Genomic DNA, 20,711 nt, shown 5'->3' with positions numbered 1-20,711 from the left:
ATGCATCTGTTATTCTATTCCCTACCGTGTTGGGTTTTATTGCAGCATGTGGTGGAGGATTAATGATGAATGGAGTTGAAGCAGCCTACGTTACCAAAAACACCGCTTATGGTTGGAGATCGTTTCTGGAGTCTCCTTCTTGGAAATTGAAGTTACCGTTTGTCTGTGCTTTGTACTACTCATTGAGCTATTATTATTTGGAAAATCTCAGCAATGTTTCAGACTTGGAGAATAACATAATTTACTTACTGGCATACAATGCTATTTATGTGATCATTATTGCCTTTGTTTTGCTTCCAATTTTGACAGATTTGTCTGCATGGATATTTGCTCCAAAGAGCCCGTCCAAACCAGTGGCTACTCCTGCTACAGCAAAGAAACCAAAGAAGGACTAATGAGTAAGTTGGTCATGCTCACAATGTAGATAATAAAATTGTTCAAGTAATGATGAAACGATATACTCAGCCCAAACAAGGATTATGAAGTAATAACTCTCAGGGTTCCCCACAAACTGGCAGATCTGACCAGGGTTCCCCACATTCTTTTGGGATGGTTATAACATTGGCTAGATAGTGATCTTTCTATTTGTGTGTTCTGTATAAAGTAACTGTTTATTAATTAATAGGAAGCGTTGAAGCTACACCAGGCAATGATCTATCTATTTGTGTGTTCTTTATCAGGTAAACTGTTTATTTATTTGCTAGATACAACTGGCCTCCACCACACTTTGGCGCTTGTGCCCTGTTACTAAAAACAATCATAAAATCCATTTTCCATTCTGCATGTAGGACAACAGTTTCCTTTTTTAACAAAAAGGCTTTCTTGAACCAAACAGGCAATCTCTTTTTTTCAAAAAATGTTTCTGTTTCTGACAGAATAATCGGAGCAGCAAAAACGAGGAATTTCCATGAATTGCCAAAGCATTTAAAGAATTTCTTTGATTCAAGCTTAATTATTGATGCTCATAATAGAAATCATAAAAAAACATGAATGCACATAATATGCTTCCTGCAGGTCCAAATAACCAAACTCAGCCAGATAGTCACACTCTTAAAGACTGGCTCAAAAACAATGTGGGGTACAATGGTAATGCACCTACAATAACCGAAACAACTGTTTCATCAAAGAGCGTGATGTGCGACATCGATGGCAATAATAACATTGAATGGACCGGTGACTTTCGAGCCTGTCACGGTTATATTTGGGTTATTGAGAACTGTACTTTTTTAAGACACTATGCAGAGCACCCAAGATTCAACACTGAGGGTCGTGAAAAATGTACATGTCCCGAATGCAGATGTGTGTTGTCGTTGCTACTAGTTATCGTGTGGTTAGCGATTAGTGTTCCATACTTTATTCTGTACACATCCGACAGAATTGTTATTCAGAGACACCACTCGGTACCTGTGAAGCAGTTTATGCAAAATAGTTCAGCGTTCGTTTGTCCTTGTCAAGATGAAGAAATTCCATACAGCACGTTTGTTACCGTGGGTATCAACTTGCAAAAGCCATTGATCGCAAACCCTCACAACAACGCTACCCAAAACATGTGCAAACACTCACACTTGCACCAAATCTCCTATCAAGCGTGTGTAACCTTTTTGAGAGTGTTTACCACTGTTCTAAATCTATCATCATTTCATTCTCCGCATCTAGTCTCTGAACTAGATATCGTTGAGCACATCAGACGATTAGCTTTGTCGACATCTGATGAAATACACCTTGCCTTACGCTTTGGTTTTGAAATGATTACCAATGCTCTTGACCATTTACATACCACACAGGTTGCTTTTAGGAATTATGCAAGTCTAAAAAGACATAGAGAAAGGCTGGTGTACAACTTAGAGACATTTCAAAACGAGACAATGCAACACTTTATTGATACTCTTCCAAATATTACAATCCATCATAGCCAGTACATAGAGGGATGCCAAGTTTCGTATTGTGATGAAAGAAGACATTTAACTGATATTGAAATAATTTTCAATGTAGTAGCGAAAGTAGGTGGATGGATAACCGTTACAACGATAGCTGCAAGCTTGTTCTTGCTATTACTGAACTGTTGTGGGAAGATTGTGATGAAAAAATACAGGGATGGGTTTATTGAAGAATAAACAAATTATAGGTACTCAATTGTCCGACGAGAGTGTGTCTAATGGGTGTGTATGTGTGGGGTTTAAATGTTGTCGGAGTTGAGTTCGCCAAGCTGATTGCTACATGTTTCCCAAGCAGTTGCAAATTTTGCAGTTTTGGGTTTAATTATATATCCTCTAGCCTTCTTGAGTACAGTAGAACTGTTCCAAGTGGCGTTTTTGTAACAACTGCCAACATAAGCAGCGAATGAGAGATATATTTCATTTAGCCAATCAGTCAAGGCTGGGGGAGATAGGTCTAGTTGTTGGAGAGATTCGTCTTTGATACTACCATTCCACTCCATTGGAATACAAGAGAGAGAATGGTTAGAGGGAAGTCTGACAAGCGGGGCGTTGAATTTGAGGGAACTATTGTCCCATTTTGTGTATAATGATTTGATTTCTGGGCTACACATGGCGCATGAGGTGAATACATGTTCCCAGTTGGCTTTGGTGTTGCAAATGTGGCAATTAGGGTAATCTTTTCCGAAATTTCTAAGGATTTCTGCTTTGTGCAGGTGAGCAAATAACAGTCGTTGCTGGAATGGTTTGAGTGAATAATTGTTCCAAAAGGAGATGGTACATGGATGCCAGATTCTATTATGGTCTAAGGTTCCAAGGCCAGAAATGCTCATGGTTGATCTATCACTGTTTAGCAATTCAGTTCTAGGGTCGACAGGGGTTTCGTATTCATTGACAAATGAATATCGTTCATCAATGTATTGGAGAGACCAATTATTTTGAGCAGCAATATTTTTCACGTGGTTCCAAAATGGTTCGTTAAAAGTAGTATCTTTCCAAGCAGCCAAAGCTATATTTTTGGTGATGGAGGATGAGGAATTGAATAATCTAACTGCTGTGCAAATAGGTTCAATAGAGAATAAAATAGAGGGGCGAGTAATACCAAGACCCCCAATTTGTTTGCAATTAAAAACGACTGATTTTGATAATGTGTAATCTAATCCAATAGCCTTTCTGATAAAATTAGCAACCATAATATCTGCTTTGTCTAGAGAATTCTTACTGATTCCATTGAAGCTACAGGCATATCTAGGCAATGATATAATTTTAGACATAATTGTAGTGGTGATACTGTTGAGATATAGATTAGAAGTTTTAGCTGATGCAAGTCGATTCGAGATTTTGTTGACTGGGTTATCAGAGGACCAAGAAAGATTATCCTTAAAGGTACATATACCCCAAGGTATTCAATAGAAGTAGACGAGGCAATTGTATCCTGTCCAATAGTGACTAGGGCTTTAGATAGTTTAGATTTAGCTGTAATAGCTAAGAGCTTGCATTTCTTGGGAGCTAAAGCGAGTCCTATTTTCTTTAACTCTCGGCCGAGGCTTTTAAGAGAGGAATTCATTTCAATCTTAGTATTAGCTATCAATAAAATATCATCGGCATATAATAATAAAAGGATAGTAATATCAAATATTTGGACTCCTTTTAGTTTTTCTTGTATATTAGTTGAGGAGTTAATATAGAGATTAAACCATGCTGGACTTGAAGGGTCGCCTTGTGGGACTCCAACATTCGCATCGAAAGGGGAGGATAGGAATCCGTTAACTAGTACTTTCATAACGCTATTGGAAATCATGGATGTCAAGAGATTAATGACAGAGCTACGGAAACCATGTTTTTTGAGAATGCTGATAAATCTTTTATGGATTACTGATCCATAAGCATTTTTGATATCTAAAGCCATAGCGAATACTTCTTGTTTGTGCTGACATTTGTATGCTAGGGCAGTCCGAAGATTGATAAGGTGCTCTAATGTTGAGCCTTTTTTCATGAATCCTCGCTGAGCAGTATGGATTAAATTAGCCTCTTCAAGGATATTCATGAATTGTTTGTTGATAATAGAAGAAAATAGGCGATAGATCACAGATAATACTACTATAGGTCTAAAGTCTGATAATTTTGTAGGCATATTGACTTTGGGTAATGGGAGTAGAATACCAATACCCAATTCTTTAGGAACCATTTTACTGTCAATTGTGTGATTGATACATTTTGCAAGTACTTGGAGCGAATTGTTGTCTAGAATTTTCAACAACGGCACCGAGATATTATCATAGCCAGCCATGGAATTTTTTGTTTTAGAAATAACTTTACCCAACTCTTTGGCAGTGATATGTTGGAATTTCCATTGGGCTACAGTATTATTTTTCTTGATTTCCGGAAGGGTTTTAGTCACTTCTTGTTCTGTGTTAAACATGGCTGAAAAATGATCTACAATTATCGAGTTATGGTTACTTTGGACTACATTGAGTATAGAAGAACTGACTAATTCTTTTCTGAAGGCATAGGAGTACGGTTGTTTAGAGCTAAGATTGTTAATTCTATTCACGAAGACCCGTTTACGGTCAGCCAATAGAGATCCAATAAGCTTGTTAAGCGAGGCTTTAGCTTCCTCTAATTTAGCCTTAATATTGTTGAGGCTAAAATTATTATTCAAGAACTGGCTGGTGACAGTAGAGACATATTTACGCTTATAAAGATACTGTTTCAAATCAAAAATGATCGTCTGAAATTGTCTAACATTACGATTATCAGTAATCAATGAAGGCTTGTCGGTGCTAGGAGAGCCATATTTCTTCACAATTTTAGCAAGGGTATTTTGGGCTTCTAAGAGAGTGCTAGGGTTGTCCATAGCAAAATCGTTATTAATTTCCTTCATCTTGGATTGCAGAGTTTTAGGATGAATAATATATTTGTTGAACTTTTCTGGGAAGTCTAAAATAGGGTTACTGGGAAAGGAGATAGTTAAAAGTTTGTGAGAATAAGCAGTAGAAACATCATCTACATTAGAATAATCATTGTGGGAAGTAATAATATGGTCCGGGCGAGAAAAACCATGAGAGTATTTGTTGCGTTGAGAGAACGAAGGTGTGTTTGGAATGGGAACAACATCAAAGAGCTTCAATTTGTCACATTGGTCAATTAATAGTCGCTCATGGGCAGCATAGGATACCTTATTGAATGTTTTAGTATTGGCATTCAAGTCTCCCAATATGACAATACGTTCACCATGCAAGACCGCTGTTTGAGCAGCAATGTTGATAATATTGAGAGCCTTATTCATGAATTCTAATTTGTTTTTGTTAGCCGGGCCATACCAATTGAAAATACGGACCACACCTAGGCATTTATGTTCCAAAATGACTTCTGATAGTCTGCCTTGAATATGCTCGATGAATTGGAGTACCTTAATAAAAGGTGACGGTTTGACAATAGTAGCAATTCCTGCTCCATTATCTCCCTCGGTGGCGTTGGAAGTATAGACTAAGTAGCCACGAAAGAAGGACCTGAAATACCATACATTCCAATAGTCTTCCGTACTGGATTTTAAATGAGTTTCCTGGATATTAAGGATATCCAGTTCATATTTTCGGGCTAGGGTAAGTAATTGAGATTGTTTTACCCAGCCAACTCCTCCGAAATTAGCAGTACCTAAATTGAAGGAGTTTCTTATAGAATGAGAGGCCATTAAAGGGAATGTCGGCCCTTCTTATGCCCACTTTTACTCTTGCGAGTAGTAGTGCCTAAGAGAGCGTTGACTTTTTGGTTAATTTCTTCAATAGCTTTGTTGATCTTATTAAAGCCTTCAGTGACCTTTTTTCCAGACCAGACAGCCATTTCCTTTGTCAATTTTTGGAGAGCTGATGACATTTCAGACATTTGTTTTTCAACAGCTTCCATTCTGTGACTGATGGAGTTGGCAACTCTAGTAGAGAATGAGAGGTTTCTGAAACTATGATTTCCAACTTGGACGAACTTGGTAATGTTATTGGTGATTTGATCCTTTTTGACACCAACAACAGCCACCTTATTAGCCAACTCGATACTCTCAATCTTGACTTTCCATTGGGAACTAATGGCACCCTTGAGTTTAGGAAGATCTTTTTCTTTACCGTTAAAGGCGATACGGAAACGAGAGATATCTGTTCTCATTTTGGAAAGCTTAAATTTCTTCAAATGATTGGCTGGTAATTCAATATTAGTACCAATAGCCCAAAACTCTTGATCATCTATCTTGCTAAAATTGATGTTGTTGATAGAAGTACCAAGAGTTGAGATAATAGAGTGCATATTAGTCTTATCTAAGTCTTTGTCGACCTTATAACGGAATGACGTTTTGACGGTTTGAGGAATCATGGTTAGCTTGGACTTAGCACCAGAAGATATTGCTTGGTTTGCCAATTTGCGCGACTTGAAGAAGAGAATAATGCACTCCAATTCACTGACAACTCTACTACCGTACAACGCATCGGCATTCATTGCGACGGTTGCAAGGACTTCTTCGACAGAGTTGGTAGTAAAGGCCACCACTCTGAAGAGTTTATGATGTCGCTTCAGTTTGGTAGAATGGTCGTCGGTCATGGCCGAGGTACTAAAAACTGAGACGCCAGAGGTTGTAGTAATATTAGAGACCTCCGGTTGCGACAACATAGGAGAGTTGCATACAGTGCTGGGTTGTATTACCGACAAATTGGCTATATTGACGGAGGACGGAGTTTCTAAAATTTCGTTTTCCATCTCCTCTCTCAATTTATCATGTGCCGATTTTTGAGCAGAGAGAGATTTGTTTGCAGTATGCGGGCGATCAGCGACCTCTTTGATAGAGGCGTGATGGCGAAGGTGATAAGTGTCTTCATCGCCGAGGGCGGTTTGGTTTTCAGACATTTTTTCGAAGACCAAATACGAATTAAAAAATGAGAAAACTTGTATCTTCTTCATCCACGGAAAGAACGGCCGTAAAAAGCGTCATATCATCGGGCAGATCCATCATTAATAAAAAGCATCAAAATGGCCTCGGAGTTGGGAATGTAAAATCATCTTCATTAACACTTGATTATAAAGGCAGTAGATTAATGTTAGAGGCTTGCACGAATCTTTATGAGAGAAATTTTCATCATCAGATTAACCCAAATCGAAAGGAATTACAATCGGTGTCATATCAAGAAAAAACTCTGAAGGAAGGCGATGTTATTGATGGATGGGTTTTGGAAGCTATTCAAGAATTGAAGGATTTTGATTTGGTGGCTTATCGTTTAAAACATACACAAACAGGAGCTGAGTATTTACATTTGGATGCTCCTTTTGATATGAACAACTGTTTTGCCATCACGTTTGAAACACCTCCAAATGATGACACTGGAATACCACACATTTTAGAGCACACAACATTATGTGGTAGTGAAAAGTACCCTGTCCGTGACTTGTTCTTTAACATGATGAAGAGAAGCTTAAACACTTATATGAACGCATACACAGCTAGTGATCATACGACATATCCATTTAGTACTCAAAACGAAAAAGATTTCTATAATTTAATGTCTGTTTATTTGGATTCTACGCTAAGCCCTAGAATTTTAAACACAGATTTCAAACAAGAAGGTCACAGATTGGAATTTGAAAATCCTCTTGACGCAAACTCTCCATTGAAAATTAAAGGAGTAGTCTATAACGAAATGAAAGGGGCAATGAGTGACAGTAATCAGTTTTTCGGAACCCAATTGCACAAAGCCGTACTTCCCGGCACAATTTACGCCTTCAACAGCGGAGGAGAGCCACAAGCTATTCCCAATCTCACTTATGAGGAATTGAAAAATTTCCACAAGCAAAACTACCATCCAAGTAGAGCAAAAATATTTACGTATGGATGTTTCTCGTTTCTGAAGCACATCAAATTTATGAACGAGAACGCCTTTTCAAAATTCTCAGCACTTCCATCAAGAAAAGTTCCCAAGCAAGTGCAAAGATTCACTGAACCAAAGAGAGTTGAGGTTTTCGGTCCTCCTGATTCTATGGTCATTGACGAGCAGAAACAAACCAAGGTTGCCATTGCATACGTGATGAATGACAAGAGCGACACATTTGAAACATTTTCTCTCTCATTTCTTTCGGCATTGTTAATGGACGACCCAAGAGGTGTGTTCTATAAGAATATTATTGCTTCTGGCTTGGCACCTGATTTTGCACCTTACTGTGGATTTGATTCGAGTGTAGGTGATCCTATATTCACAATTGGAGCTCAAGGTATCGCAAACGATCAAGTTGAGGCGGTGGAAAAGGCTATTGAGGACACATTCCATGAAGTAATTGAGAATGGAATTGACCAAGGACTCATTGACACCGTTCTCCATAGCTTGGAGCTATCTATCAAGAAAAAGTCTCCAAACTTTGGTGTCAATATTTGTTTTCCAGTGTTTTCAAATTGGATTCACAATGACGATCCCATTAGCACGTTCAAAATTAATTATTTCTTGGACAAGTTGAGAAAGGAATTAGAAAATCCAAATTTCTTCAAAGATAAGATTAAGAAATACTTTCTCAATAACACTCACAAGGTCACCTTTGTCATGAATCCAGATCCAAATTACTTTGACAAGCAAGAAGCCATGGAAGCAGCAAAACTTGACACAATTTCAATGGCACTTTCTGAATCAGACAAGGCACAAATTGTTGCAGGATATAAGGAAATGGAGGAAACCAAGGTTGAGCAAGCAAAGAATGTTGAAGTATTGCCAACATTAACGGTTGATGATCTTTCGAGGAAACTTATCGATGTGCAAACAGTTCAACTCGTGAAAGACAAGGCCGAACCTGAGTTTCATATGAATGTTGTGAAAGGCACCAATGGAATTATTCATGTGACGACCATAGTTCCATTTTCTCTTGCCGAGGTTCCAGATCATTTACAAAAATTCGTGCCAATATTTGGAGATGTAAGTAACAGTGTTTATTGCTTTACACAACAACATGTACATTTCATTAACCTTTCTCATTACCGTACTTATCATTGTTAATTTGCTCACATCTTTGAACCTCTCATATTTTATTTATAATGACAGCTTCTTGTCAGAGTTGGAACAAGCAAATTGAATTATCTCCAACTCGCTCATCAAATTGAGCTCCATACTGGCGGAATTGATGCTTCTCCTATACTTGTTCCAAGTCTAGAAAAAATTGATGAATTTTCCTTTGCTCTCAAATTTTCTTCGTATTGTTTGGAGCGAAATGCAGAGAAAATGGTCTACTTGATGAGAGAAATATATACTGATGTAAACTTCCTTGGAGACTTGAATTTCTTACAAAATTGCGTTGATCAGGCTGCATCTGACGCTGCAAGTGGAATTTTACACAGTGGTCATCACTACGCCAAACTTCATGCTGCTTCCAACATTACGTTCTATGATTCATTAATTAATGCTACGAGTGGAATTGATGCCATGAAGTTTTTGAAACATCTCTCCACAAATGCCAATACTGAATTGATTGCAAATTCGCTGCAAGAGCTTGTACCTTATTTATTGCGAAAGAAAAAGATGAAAATTCTCATCACCTGTGAAGAACATCAACGAGATCGAATGATGAGAGTGATGGAAAGGCAATTCTATGAGGCCATTGAAAATGAAACATTGACCAGCGAGGCCAAGATGAAAACTCAACTCGAATTTAAACCCAAATTTATCAATTCCTATCTGTCCATACCTTCCTCCGTGAGCTTCGTGGGTAGAGCATTAATGACCACACCATTTGTCACCAAAGATTCAGCTCTTCTTCGAGTGGTCTCTGCCATTCTCCATTCCAATTATTTGCATCAAGAGGTGAGGGAACGTGGAGGTGCCTATGGATCCAACGCTTCTCAAAGCATGAATGGTGTTTTTACCTTCTCTTCTTATAGAGATCCAAATCCAAGCAGAACCATTGGTATTTGCTCCAATGTTGCTGAGTGGATTCAAATGAAAGACTCTGTTACTCCAAAAACCATCCAAGAGGCCAAATTGCAAGTGTTCCAACATTTGGATGCACCTGTAACACCTCATGCTCACGCCCAGAGTAAGGTTGTATTTGGAATTGATGATGAGTTAAGACAATTCAGAAGAAATGTCATTTTAGATGCGACACGAAGTGAAATTGTTGACACATGTGTGAAATATTTAAGTCGTTCACCCAATGTTGCAACAACGATTATTGGAGGTAATTTTGAGAAGGATATTGCAGATGAAACACAAAGAAATCAATGGGCAGTTGAAAAGGAGGAAATGGACAATTCTAGACAGTGATTCAAATAACACTATTGGTCAACTGAATAGTGGTGAATATTGATGCACAACAACTATTAAAAAATGATTATGAGAATACTTGACAATATGAGCTATTCAATTCCGAATTTCCATACCGATTGCATGCATTGGAGAGTTAAATATAAACCCAACGTACCACTAGTAGTAATTGTTTGAAAAGACAAAAGCATAATACTTGTGCATTTTGGAGGGTTAAATATAAATCCAACGAACACGCACAAACGTTGATGATTTAATGATTTGTGGATGAAATAATAATGCAACGAGACAACAAGATTTCACAAAAAATGATCAAACAGAACCATTCTAAATCCCAGAGCCTCTGCATCGACTTGTCCTTCTTCATTGGCTTGTCATTGGTGACCATTGTCGTGTTACCTCTCGACACTCATCCATTCTTTTCCACAGTATTTGTGATTGGATCATTGTTTGTTTTTTGGAGAGTCCGAACAAGAAATGAATTGCAATCTGTAGACTTTCCTTCCAATCATGTTCATAGACAAGAGAACCAACAGAATGATAAAATCATGACAGAACAGAATGACAATCATCCAAAAAGAGACATATCCATGGACCATGTTAAAAGACCAATAATTCCAGCCAGTGTCACTAGTACTACTGCTGACATGATATTCAGCAAAGATCAAGAATCTCATATTAACAAATTAATCCGAACCAGAGAACGAACAGTCAAGTTGGTAGGAAATGGAAATGACATGGATGAGAATTCTGACAGCACTCTTCCAAGAGGTCAAAAACTCGTGAAAAAGTGGCCAATTCTCGATCTAGGTTATCATCCAGAAATGGATATCAATGTTTGGGAATTTGAAGTCATTTTGGGTGATGACTTGCCAGTGAAAAAAGTGTTATTGAAAGATTTGATTCAAAATATTGAAATGAGAAATTACACCAACGACTTGCATTGTGTAACGACTTGGAGTATGTTAAACATGAATATGGATGGTCTTTCATTTCAAGACATGGTCAATTATTTAAATCCAAATCCTGAATGGAAATATCTGATACAATATGGTCTTGATGGTTATAGTGTCAATGTTCATAGAGAAGATGTCATGCATCCACAGTCATTCCTAGCACTCAAATATAATGGACAACCAATCACTAGAGAACATGGTTATGTTCGATTAATGATTCCAAATTTATTTGGTTGGAAAGGATGTAAATTTTTGTGTGGATTGAAATTTTCACAACACAATGAAATGGGTTTTTGGGAACAGCGTGGAAGTCATTTTCGAGGAAGAGTGAAACAAGGAGAGAGATATCATCATGTCAGTGGTCAGTATGAAAGTAGTAATGAAGAGGATTCCAAGAAAACAGTTCAGGAAATTTTAGAAAAAGGAGGATCAAATATCATGTTGAGACAGTTGAAATTGGTGGAAATTCCAAAAGAACTCTCTATGGATTCCACTTTTGAATTTATTTCCGAGTTGAATTTGGATTCTAATTTGCTCGAACATGTCCATGGTATTAAGGCCTTGAAGAGCTTGACGCGTCTCAATTTGAACAACAATTGTATTCGGGAATTTCCAATTGAGATTTGCTTCCTGACCAATTTAACTGAACTATTTATTATGAACAACCAATTAACAACCATTCCTCCTGAAATTTCAAGCTTGAAAACACTTGTGGCTCTTTGGTTTGATAATAATCAACTCGAGACACTACCAAAGGAAATTGGTGAGCTACACAACCTTTTATCCATTTCTCTCTATAGAAATAAGCTTAAATTTCTTCCATCCGAGTTGTCGAATCTCACCTCATTGAGAATGTTGAGCGTGGCGGATAATCCTGACTTGCAAAACATTCCTGACGAGTATTACCAACTTAAAAATGTAAATTATTTTGGTTTAGAGCGATGTCGTTGGGGAGAAAATGATGAAATTCCTGAAAATGTCATTCAGGAAGGAGCTGAAGCAATTTTGCAAGCTTTGGAAAAGAGGTACCTGGAACGACATGCCCATCTCATATCATTGAATAGCAATAACTAGCACTACTCTTTAAAATTACTTGATAAAATTCATTGACAATTGAATTAAAGATCCAGCGTAGCTCATTGAAACGTTTATTGGTTCCAAAATTCAATGGTCAGAGATTACAATTTTGGACACATCAATTACTATTGCACTCAAAACAAATAACGAGTAGTTTGGATGATATTCGTCATTGTACTCTCCTTTCCAGCTCTTCTCATGTCTTCCGTGAACCAGTAAATCTTTGTATTGCATCTGGATGCATACCCCTTCAAAACGATTCAAAATTTCGCTTATAGTAGTGATTTTTCCATCGTTCAATTGCCTCCTTAAAAAACTTTTAAATCTGAACGTGTTTTCTCTGTTCTGACAACGCTCAACCATTTCATAGCAAACAGACTTCATTGGATAGGAACCGATATCACATTTTGATCCCATAGAGTTAGATTCGTAAATAAAAGGAATATTTCGAATAGAAACAGCCTCACCAAATATCTTTTCACATAACTCATACAAGTGACGATCTTGTCCAAAAAGAAAGGCATTAGAATCATAGTGATATTTGAGTGGCACCACTTCAAATTTAGATGAGAAATGCTGCTCAATTTGTTGTGCAACCCAATTATTGAACTCCCACTTGTTAGAGAAGGACTTGTATCCTTCCTTTTTTAGGTCGTCAAATGTGTTCATGATTTCAAGTATGGAATCTATCTGGAACAATAAGGGAAGACTAAAGAATTGTTCTTTCTTCCTTTTTACCTTCTCTAAAATCTTTAGAAATTGTAGTCTCCACTCCATCATGTAAAGTGTTTCCTCGAGCTCAGTCTTTAGTAGTTGCGAAATGGAAGATAGTTCTTTTGAATCAAGATCATGTTCATTAGATATTGCCAAAATAGGGTCGTAGGGAGATAAAAGGCCCCAAAATTTAAATTCAGAATCGACCTTGTCCTTTAAGGTATGGTTTGTGAGAGTATCTGGAAGTTTCTCATTATTCAGCACTGGAAGGATATAGGTTTTGAATATTTGAGGGTTTCTTTCTGGAAATTCAAAGAGTTTTAAACCAGAAACAGAATCTGTTTTGATACCATAATTCATTAGAGAGGTGAGCATGGTATTTAGAATACAATTAGGATGATCGCTCAGCATGTCCCTTGTCAATCGAAACGCTTCGTCTCCAACTCGTATTAATACATCTTCCTGCGGCAATGTTTCCATTGACGAGCTGAGTGAGTGATTGGTTCCATAATTTTCATTCTTCTTGAATAAAACAACAGATTTCAAAACGTACTTGGTGCCCTCTGTGACTTCTACAGATTCGTGATCTAATTGATGAACAAAGAACACAGCTTTTCCTCTGGTTGGAACAACACGGAAGCCTTCCTCACATCCTGGTCCGTAAAATATTGTTTCACCACCTTTCAACTCTTCATCCTCGTCTTCATTTCCATTCAAGTAAATGAGCACAGTGACAAAACTTTGGAGATCTTTCACTCGACGGCCAGAGTCTTTGTGCTTACCAAAGAACTCACCCTCCTCGTATCTGTAACATTTCCAGGTCGGATCAATAGCAACAGGAATAAATTTTGCAAAAGTTCCAGCACCATCCAGCATGTCGTTCATTACGCTTTCACCAATCTTGAACATTGCTTGGGCCAACTTCTCGTCCTTAAACGCAAAATAAGCATTGTTCCGTACGTCAGAATTATAGACATTGCTTTGAGAAGAGAGCTGTCCCACTGGGCAGTTCCACCATGTTTGAGCATTAGCCTTTCTCAAGTATTCATCGGTTTCTTCGGTAGAGAGAGCATGATCTACTGTAAAAAGTCCTTTCATGGTGGTGAGTGGTTGAGATTTTTTTTTTCGAGTGGTTGAGGCTTTCTGCTTGTTGTTGTAAAAACGAAACTCTTCCATAAAATGGAAATTTGAGCAAACTGTCGTCTGGAGTGAGGCTCGTCTTTCGAACCGCCCGTTTCGTGTATGAGTTATGTCATGGATTCAGACACGACATGAAGCAAGAATTACAGGACAATGAATTCATTGCCTTATAAAAACATTTTAACATTTGACACTCTTTCCTCTTCACTCTGTACATTTGTGCCATACACGTAAAAAATGTTCTACAACCAACAGGTAAGAATATTTCTCTCTACAACATTTTTAAATACTACTCGTGTGGTGTCACTAACTGTGTTCCTTCACACTTGAAAAGGTGGAATTTTTGGTTCATCCATTGGAGCAGCCAAACAATCTGCAATACCATCCAAAAACTTTAAATAGTTCAATAATTTTCTCAATTCCTCAGCCATATTTTCTGCAAATCCTTCACCAATGACAATATCGACTGGATCTTGAACATTCATGAAACAAGGCGACTCGTAATTCAAAACAACCTTGCCATAATCTCTCCACCAAAAGTACAAGTTCTTGGTTTGCCATAAATAGCCAAAATGATAGGCTGTTGGATTAAAGTTCCAACCAATAATGACCTCAGGATCTCGTACTCTGAAATTCTGAATGCGATGATTCACCACGAGTTGTGCATCTTGAATGGCTTGTTTTGCTAAATTCTTGTGAAGTTCTTGTCCAGCTTGATCCGATTTGTATTTCGCTGCGGAATATTCAAAAAGTTCAAATACTTGTTTGGTTCTGTAACTCAATAAAAGTGCACTATCGACAATGTCTGAATAGAGATCGAACCATGTCTGGTCAATTCCTGACTGGAATAATTGTAAATAACGGTATGCGGTTGTGTTAAAATTTTGAAGCATTTCTAACAAGAGTGGTCGAATATAGTGTTGATATTCATTCATATGATCAGAACCTGTTGCGACTTGATCATACTGTAATTTAGAGGGTTGAGTTTCCATTTTCATACCAAACCAAGTATCAGCGAGGACATTCAACTCACCCCATGTGTCCCATCCCTCTAATAATGTAATACCTGCTCTCTTGTATAAATTAGAAGGTTGTGTATGATTCACTCTTCCATAGATGAGATATTTGGTTTGATCCAACATGGCCTGAACTGTCATGGAATTGAATTGTGATCGAATGGTACGGTCAAAGATGAAGGAGCGTGAGACATCATCCAATGTTTTCAACAGAGCTTGTTCATGATCAGATTCCTCTAAATGAGGATTCCATGCCATTCGCATGGTCACAATATCATTCAACCAATAGCCATATTCCCATCCTGACGAAAAGATGACTTGCCCATCCAGTGGCACTCCAGTTTTGGCACTTTGTCTGGCAATGAGTCTTAGATCGTGTAATCTTCGATCGATATAAGTTGGTAAGAATAATGGAACACTACTATCAAAGGTAATCCAATAGGCAGTTTCTGGATGCCAAATGACTTGTCGTTTTCCCATCTCTAAAAACATAAAATCTCTCATTTGTGTAAAATTCGTATTTCCATAAGTAAATGCAGGATCATCCAATGCATAAATTTCCACAGTATGAGGCATAATTCCCAATCTCGGATCTGCATAATAAGGCAAGAAGTTAAAATTCAATCCTGGCTTTCCAGTCAATGGATCGATATATTCTTTCACATATTGACCTTGTGAAATGTGAACTTTGGCAAAGATGGGTTTGTGATATTTCAAATCCAAATAGAGAGCACTTTCATTGAGATAGGCCAACATTTTCTCAGCACTTCCATGAGTGAATTCAGAAAATCCAAGTTCAGTAGCCATAAAATCAGCACCAGTTGCCATAATATAATCAATATTCGAATGCAATTGACGAATTTCGTCTTGATATTGTCCCAACTTTCGAATCAATCTCCATGCATGTTGTTGCTCCATCACAATGGGAACATCAATGCCAACACTCAAACCATACGATTGTGCTGTGTGAACAATGAGTGAAAGTCTCGTTTGACGTTCGTGTGAATCTGCAAAATCTTTCCACTTGTCTGCATACAGAATAATCCATTGCACACTATTTTGTCGATTGGCAATTAACCACTCACAAGTCTGCTCCCATTCTTTCATTCCAAGAATCCACTGATCATATTCGAGTGACATGTCATTTCCGAAACCATTCAAAAAGTGTGTCATTTCCAAAGGATGTTCCGTATGAATATGAATACCTCTTCTTGAAAGATGAGGTCGTTCGACAAGATTCAATGGTAATCTCTGATGTTGTTGTAAGAATTGTACCAAATCGAGAGGTTTTTCTTGATGAACGAGTGGAGAAGGTGTCATTCGGAATGGATGAGCAAATCCAAACCCAAATAATTCTTGTAATACTGCATAACAACCATAGGATACTCCATTATTTACGTGTGATGCCAATAATCCACTATTTCCATCCACAGATATAATGACTTGTGAAATGTTGCTGTTACTAGAAGTTGTTGAATTCAATAATGAAACCATGATCGTTTTCACAATGAAACCATCATGTCCCAATAATGTCAATTCTTGACGTGAAATGTATTGTAAAGTTGTACTGGTATTACCAAAGGAGAGTAACAAGGATTGATCTCCAATGAGTTCAAACGATAATTGATTCAAATGGCGAGTGATGGTTTGTTGAATGAGAGGATTTACGTTGGTTCCGAATATGAAATTGAGACGACGAGGATCCTTGTTGAAGGACTTGTTGGGTCGTGCTGTCACTATTGTTGGATCATGGTGTGGTTGCCATAGGAGGGATAGGACAAGGCAGATGGTGGCAATGATGATGATCCGTGGTTGCATGTTACAACGATGATGAAGTAGTATTTTTTGTGAGATGTTGCAGGAGAGTTGTTCCGAGGGGATGTTTTCGTTACAACGAGTGTAGTGAAATAATTTCACCACATGAGGACGAGAGGGGTGAATGTTCGTAAGCATGGACTGATACCATGACATAATTTGGACCGGCCCAGAGAAATCTTTCGAAATTTGTATGAACAAACGAATGTTATTGGACTCTTGTCAAAGAATTGATACCGAAGTTCTAACACCTTAGAAAGCGAACGTCAAATGTCCAGAGGCGCTGAACGGCCATAAATACTCTTAATTTTGCAAGCGCTCGAAATGATATTTTATAAAATAGATCATTGTTGAAAGTTGTTTTCGTTTGTTCATATAACGTTGTTGTCGCCTCATTGGATTTCAAGTCTAGATCTCTAGACTTTATTATTAAAAGCACGTATTTCATAATTTTGAAGGAAAGATCTGAGGTTGCATTCAGTTATGTTCAATATTTTCGTTTCGGCCATCTTTCAATAGATCCATGATGAAAGTGGGAGCTGGTTTTGTGAAACATTCATGCATGTTTGATGATTTTACCATCATTACAGTCATGGAGGTAGTGGATGAAAGTATTCTTTCCAACGTTATAAACTGCACCTCTAGCTGTAACAAGGAATTGAACCCTGGGATCCAAAACAGAAACTTTGATCTTTTCTTCCATTAGCTGGTGGTCGTAATGATAAGGAAGAGACAGCATTCGAGGAATTGACGAAGAATCTCCATCTTTGCTCTTCTTTTTGAAAAGCTCATCTGTGAAATAAACCAGTCCAGGTCCATAGAAACGGAAACTAAACACTTGCTTTGATTGGTAAATTGATGACGATGACATTCCCTGTTGAGAGCAATACCACCTTAATAAATGAAGGGCTTCAACAAAATAAGCATGTTGTAATCGTTATACAATGAAACATACCTGCAATATCTTTTTGACTGACACTGAATACGTTCTTATGCTTTTCTTTATAACCATCACCATAGGTAAAACCAAGTAAAAACCCAAGACAAAATGTTTTGGGTGCCAAATAAAAATATTGAGGATAATTCTTGGCAGTTCCAACGAGGGTTTGAATCTCTCTCATGGTTTGAATCCAATTGGGATGTTGAAACCAAACCACCAACATCATTGGTTCGTAACCATGTTGGAGCAAGTTTGATTCCTCTGTCGAATTGTATGGAATTGCAATGACATGCTTGAGAATGTCATCATATTGTTCTTTCTTGAAATGATACCAATTATGGTGCTCGGATCTTTGACGAAGCATGGATCGATAACGATTCATCAACTCCTCTGAGGATTGTTCTTGAGGGTCATCATGGTCTTGGAACACCTGGTGATCATCCTCCTCCTTCTTTGTGTTATTTCCACGGTAAAGAATCTTGTTGAAAACATGTAATCTTGAACAAGGAATATCTGGAAATAACAGTTTTGCAACGTTGAACACCCAATCGAAAATCTGATGTTCATCCTTGCCTAAATAGAATTTTGGTTCTTGAAAACTCCCGTCTGCCAACCACAATCCAGTCAGTACACTAACATACTTCAATATCAATTCTTCATCCAATTTAGCTTTTGGGTTGGCAAGTTCAAGCAATTTCTTCTCAGCTGGAAAAGTATGTAGAGCGAACTGTACATGATCAAAAAGAACCTACCATTCATCCACTGTTGAAGAAGTTTGTCATTTGTTGGCTTTAGATCAAAAGGAATGTGAGCTCGTCTCAGAAATTTTCCAGGATCTTGAACAGTGCTTGAATACATTATGGTACCTTTTGAAGACGACTCAAGGTTTGTCTCAAACTCCTCTTTCCACACCTTCTTCATGGTATCAACAGACACTTTTTCGAACTGTTTGTTGTGGCAACTGGTCACATAATAATGATTCATGTCAACTTTTCTTATTAATTTGTCTTCACACAAGATTCTGCAATTCTTGTGTTGATGATCGCTAAATCCGTTATAGGTACCTGTTTTGGTTCCTATACTGCCATACTCAGAGGTTTTCACGACTTCCAAGCGCACAGGGCAAAATTCACCAACAAATCGTGACCCTTCCACCTTAATACCAATGATGTTGGGTGTGCTGTTCATCTTCACCATGTCTTGGAGGGATATGGAACCAAAACACTCTTCTTTTGGTTCCACCGCAAACTCTGTTTCTTGTGGAAGTATAACTTGATCTTCGTTTTGGAAGCGATCCATACACATCTTCTTAAACCACTCAAAAAAGTATTGATTGGGTTTCTCATAACCAAGACTTTTTAACACTGAAGCGTATGTTCCAACATGTCCAGCATCAATACCCTCCGTTGCCAACAAACGAGGTTCCAAGGCAAAGATTTTACCCAGTCCTTTTAACACTTGCAACGAGCCTTGATGCATTTGGGAAGAGTCTAACAATCCATATCGGTCGAGATAAAAGATGGAAAGGTTTCTGACATTAATGGCAAAGAAGTCTAAGGTTCCAATCGCCTGAGGCAAGTATTTGTTGTTTTGATCATTGGATGTAAGCGCCAAAGCAGTTTCGTTGGAGGTACACCTTGCAATCTTCTCATAACTATCCTCTATTCGACCCATTTGAGCATCTTTGATTTTGCGTTGCACTTGCTCGAGAAGAAGGTTTTGAGCTAAAATACCTCCTTTTTCTTGAAGGTCGTAGGAGTTTTTCATCTCATGATTCTTAAGGAGAGCACTAAAACGTTTTCGGAGGGAAGTAGGTGTTAAACGAGGATCAAACTTCTCCTTCATTGCTTTCTGGAAGGCAGGAAAGGCGTGTACCCAAGAAATCTGTTTGTTTTGCTTGGTAGCTCCTGCTACAGTAGAGATAAGGATGGTGTCAACGGCATCGGTCCATTTATGTTTTGTTCCTTCGTGGGTTTTTCCTACCCTCTTTTTGGACGTCTTCTTCTTGTGGTTTGCATCGGTCATACTGGTGGAGTCCCTATCCATAGTGGATGAGGACTCGTTGCGGTCGGCTTCCTCTCCGTTCATTTGAACAGGGCTTGCAGATGTTTCAATCCGTGCATATGTACGAGGAGATTGTTGTTCTTCTTCCACAACGAGAGGGTTTGAAATAGAATCTCCATAAGTTTTAGGTTTCTTAGTTGAGTCTGAGAGAGACAACGAGGAGTCGTTTGGCTTTGGCCTTTTTGACATTAGAGAAGTAAGTTTCAGGCAAGTCGATGTTTTTTTTGTTTGAAATCACAAGCCTTACTCGCTTTCAAGTCTTTAATTCTACAAAACAAGAGGGAAAGGGAGTTGGTGTGTGTCTATTCGTTCTTGGGCAATGAAATCCATATTGCTTCAGTCTTCCAGCACCACAAAAAGCTGGAAGTACCTTTAGTCTTGTAATTCATACAATTCGATCTTATTACCTCTGTTCCTTATTATATCATATAGCGGTCTTGGCCGAGTGGTCTTAAGGCGTTTGACTTGAAATCAAATGGGGTGACCCGCGCAGGTTCGAGTCCTGCAGACCGCGACATTTTTTTGCAGAATTTTGTTTTGTTTTTTTAAGGAAAATTGTTAGAATGTCATTCCATGTGATTTTGAGAAGAACCCTATCGCTTCCAGTGGTACCTCAATAGTCGTCCTCAGTATAGATAATATCTCATGGGTGGCCACGATATCGTCCATTACTACCAGTAGTCTACCATTCATCGACTTCTGAACAAATGAGCTAACGTTCTTGGTAGCATCTTCTTGATGTTTTTGTTGAACTCTCTTTCTGATTGTATTCTAACTCC

At 38.1% G+C, this 20,711-nt stretch overlaps 7 protein-coding genes across 7 annotated transcripts in view; 3 read left to right on the top strand and 4 right to left on the bottom strand.

The window, feature by feature from the left end:
* The window catches only part of C9374_013827 (uncharacterized protein), a gene marked incomplete at both ends in the record, with an annotated part of 411 nt that extends 16 nt beyond the window's left edge, over positions 1-395 (top strand). Inside the window, one exon of the mRNA XM_044689746.1 lies at positions 1-395. This exon is cut by the window's left edge and continues 16 nt beyond it. Coding sequence (XP_044541687.1) covers positions 1-395 — 395 coding nt within the window.
* A 1,781-nt stretch (positions 396-2,176) lies between these two features.
* C9374_013826 (uncharacterized protein) lies at positions 2,177-6,590 on the bottom strand (the record flags this gene model as incomplete). Its single annotated transcript, XM_044689745.1, has 3 exons — positions 2,177-3,313; positions 3,385-5,591; positions 5,660-6,590. The coding sequence occupies 3 exons, from the start codon at positions 6,588-6,590 to the stop codon at positions 2,177-2,179; spliced, it is 4,275 nt and encodes a 1,424-aa protein (XP_044541686.1).
* Positions 6,591-6,853: 263 nt separating this feature from the next.
* C9374_013825 (uncharacterized protein) lies at positions 6,854-10,210 on the top strand (the record flags this gene model as incomplete). Its single annotated transcript, XM_044689744.1, has 2 exons — positions 6,854-8,869; positions 8,996-10,210. The coding sequence occupies 2 exons, from the start codon at positions 6,854-6,856 to the stop codon at positions 10,208-10,210; spliced, it is 3,231 nt and encodes a 1,076-aa protein (XP_044541685.1).
* Positions 10,211-10,518: 308 nt separating this feature from the next.
* C9374_013824 (uncharacterized protein) lies at positions 10,519-12,240 on the top strand (the record flags this gene model as incomplete). The annotated part of the gene is made up of 1 exon (XM_044689743.1): positions 10,519-12,240. The coding sequence occupies one exon, from the start codon at positions 10,519-10,521 to the stop codon at positions 12,238-12,240; it is 1,722 nt and encodes a 573-aa protein (XP_044541684.1).
* A 90-nt stretch (positions 12,241-12,330) lies between these two features.
* Positions 12,331-14,055, bottom strand: C9374_013823 (uncharacterized protein; the record flags this gene model as incomplete). Its single annotated transcript, XM_044689742.1, has 1 exon — positions 12,331-14,055. The coding sequence occupies one exon, from the start codon at positions 14,053-14,055 to the stop codon at positions 12,331-12,333; it is 1,725 nt and encodes a 574-aa protein (XP_044541683.1).
* Positions 14,056-14,417: 362 nt separating this feature from the next.
* Positions 14,418-16,931, bottom strand: C9374_013822 (uncharacterized protein; the record flags this gene model as incomplete). The annotated part of the gene is made up of 1 exon (XM_044689741.1): positions 14,418-16,931. The coding sequence occupies one exon, from the start codon at positions 16,929-16,931 to the stop codon at positions 14,418-14,420; it is 2,514 nt and encodes an 837-aa protein (XP_044541682.1).
* Positions 16,932-17,484: 553 nt separating this feature from the next.
* Positions 17,485-20,121, bottom strand: C9374_013821 (uncharacterized protein; the record flags this gene model as incomplete). The annotated part of the gene is made up of 3 exons (XM_044689740.1): positions 17,485-17,837; positions 17,884-18,573; positions 18,621-20,121. 3 exons carry the CDS (start codon positions 20,119-20,121, stop codon positions 17,485-17,487), a joined length of 2,544 nt encoding a protein of 847 aa, XP_044541681.1.
* Between the last annotated feature and the right edge of the window lie 590 nt (positions 20,122-20,711).

Source organism: Naegleria lovaniensis, assembly GCF_003324165.1.
Source record: "Naegleria lovaniensis strain ATCC 30569 chromosome Unknown tig079, whole genome shotgun sequence".
Taxonomy (NCBI): domain Eukaryota; phylum Heterolobosea; class Eutetramitea; order Acrasida; family Naegleriidae; genus Naegleria; species Naegleria lovaniensis.
This window is presented reverse-complemented; position numbering and strand designations above follow the sequence as displayed.